The 2297-nt window shown below is 42.3% G+C and overlaps 1 protein-coding gene across 3 annotated transcripts in view; it reads left to right on the top strand.

The window, feature by feature from the left end:
- DGUOK (deoxyguanosine kinase) overlaps window positions 1-2297 on the top strand; it is a 43280-nt gene that overhangs the window by 22217 nt on the left and 18766 nt on the right. For all 3 annotated transcript variants that reach the window (XM_015561518.1, XM_006760026.2, XM_015561517.1), the window contains one exon: window positions 483-670. In XM_015561518.1, the coding sequence (XP_015417004.1) occupies window positions 522-670 (149 nt within the window). In that variant the 5' untranslated portion in view covers window positions 483-521. The remainder of the gene's footprint in view (window positions 1-482; window positions 671-2297) is intronic.

Here is a 2297-nt window from a genome sequence, read left to right as displayed (position 1 = left end):
GGGGGGGGGGGGGAATTCTGTTTGGTTGGTCGTATTTTCACATCAAGCCAGCACTTGCTTTCTTCTCTGAGTTGAAGTTTTATAAACAAATAGTGACAAAGGGAGCTCCAAAGGGAGGTAACGAAGTGTTAAAATAGAAAACATTGTTTCCAAGTAGAGTTTTAGATGGTTATTGACTATTAACTCCCCCTCAGACAGACTCCACAAATCCACCAATCAGTAAGTACGGCTCTAATTCTCTGTGTGGTCCTTCCTCTGCTCTTCTCTGGTATGTTGAACGTGACATGTCATCTCCCTCTATCAGATTCTTGTCTAATAAAGTTGGAAAATCTCTTCTTTAATTATGTAGCATTGACTAAAGGAAACCTTTGTTATTGCTTCTCGCATTGATTATTAAACCTGCTGCGGGGGTGGGAGAAGGTAAACACCATGAAGTAAACATGGCTTCTAGGAAATTATCTCTTTTTGTAATTTCCCTCCAGGCCTTCAGTACCCTAAATCCCGGAAACCTGCTGGATTTGATGTACCGGGAGCCAGCACGATGGTCCTACACATTCCAGACATTTTCTTTTATGAGCCGCCTAAAAATACAGCTGGAGCCCTTCCCCGAGAAAGTCTTACAGGCCAAGAAAGGGGTACAGATCTTTGAGAGGTCTGTGTACAGTGACAGGTAAGACCCTGAAACTGCCCCAGGCAGGAGCCCCACGCTCAGCGCTGCATGTTTTCTCTTCTTGCTCAGACTCTGCACCACTCTGGTCATTGAACATTAAACTTCAAAAAATCGTTGCCTTTTTTAAAGACAACACTTTATAGATTTGTTCAGACTTACAGTTCCACAGGGCTGTCATATATATCAAGAGAGGAAATTATATTTTTCATAAACTACATCCACTAAACTTCCCACATTGCCACTGATTATTTTTCCTATTGTTTTCTGGCACAGAGGCCAGCTGGTAGATACCTAATAAAAACATTGCATGTTAAAAGGCACAGAACAGACAATTAAGAAGCAGTGTGAGAAACAAAAAAAGGAAGCAGTGTGTGTTCTAGGAAACCAAGTGAATCAGTGGTTGGTTTTTACTTGAAGAAGACAGCAAGCAGAATAAAAGTGTGTGTTTCTGAAATGATGGCAGAGACATATCCATCCTTTTTTTATTCTTCAAGGAAGGATTTCTAAGAAGAAATAGCACAACTGTGAAATTGACGTCTGTTTTAGATTTATCCTTCTTTGACCCCTTGTTATGAGACAGGGCTTATAGTCCTGGCCCGAGTCTATAGTGGACACACACTGCCTGTGTCAGGTCACGGGAAGGGCATTGCTCTGACCACCTGAGGGGTGAGGTGTGAAGTCACTTTTAATGAAGGCCAGCAGCGAACTTGGGGACTCAGCTCATCTGTTCCGGAGGAGGCCGTCCATCCAGGCTCCAGCATTCCTGGCTGTGCCGCGAGGCCAGGCTTCGACTTAAGCCATTTGGAGACAAGCGAGGGTGCCTTGATCTGGATATTTCTGTTTCGCTTTGTTTTATTTTGACCTGAGGCTCTAAATGACCTGTGTCGGTGTGCAATGGTGGTTTAAACTTTAAAGCATCATGGTCTATCTTAAGCCCCTTTGAGTTACCAAAATGGAAAATGCTGCATTGTCATTGTCCAGTCACTTCTGAAGACACTGTTGATTACCCTTTAATTCCAAGTTAGACAAACTTGTTCTACTTTTTAGAGCTCCATAAAGCCTCCTGGAGGAAAATAAGGGTGTTTGTTAATATGATGTGATTTGTTTTAATGTTACTTAAAATCACACAAGATATGTAAAGCAAACCCTGTGGGCTACGCATTCCCTCACTGTGTACTGCAAGGGAGAGCCCACTCTATAAAAGCTAAATTTGTGAATTACAAATGGACCCTAAATTTTGTGTTGTTCTTTTCACCTGTTGGTTATACTGCTTCCTATTTTCCTCTCCCAAGCCGTGCCTCCTAGACTAGGAGATGAGTTGCATAGAACATCCTAGGTTACTTGGAAATGTACTCACCATCATTTCTAGCCCTTTAGTGAGGTAGACATGTGATAGACCCCTCAGAAATAGAAATACTTTGTTTAAAATAGATCCAGAAACACAGAAGCATAGAATAGACTGGAATCTCAGAGGGAAGGCAGGAGTGGGTAGGTGGATAGGAAGAGTTCAATCAAAAAACTTGCATACATATATGCATAACCCATGGCCATAGACCAGCCGTGGGCAAACTACGGCCTGCGGGCCAGATCCGGCCCATTTGAAATGAATAAAACTAAAAAAAAAAAA

Source organism: Myotis davidii, unplaced genomic scaffold (assembly GCF_000327345.1).
Source record: "Myotis davidii unplaced genomic scaffold, ASM32734v1 scaffold1477, whole genome shotgun sequence".
Lineage (NCBI taxonomy): Eukaryota > Metazoa > Chordata > Mammalia > Chiroptera > Vespertilionidae > Myotis > Myotis davidii.
This window is presented reverse-complemented; position numbering and strand designations above follow the sequence as displayed.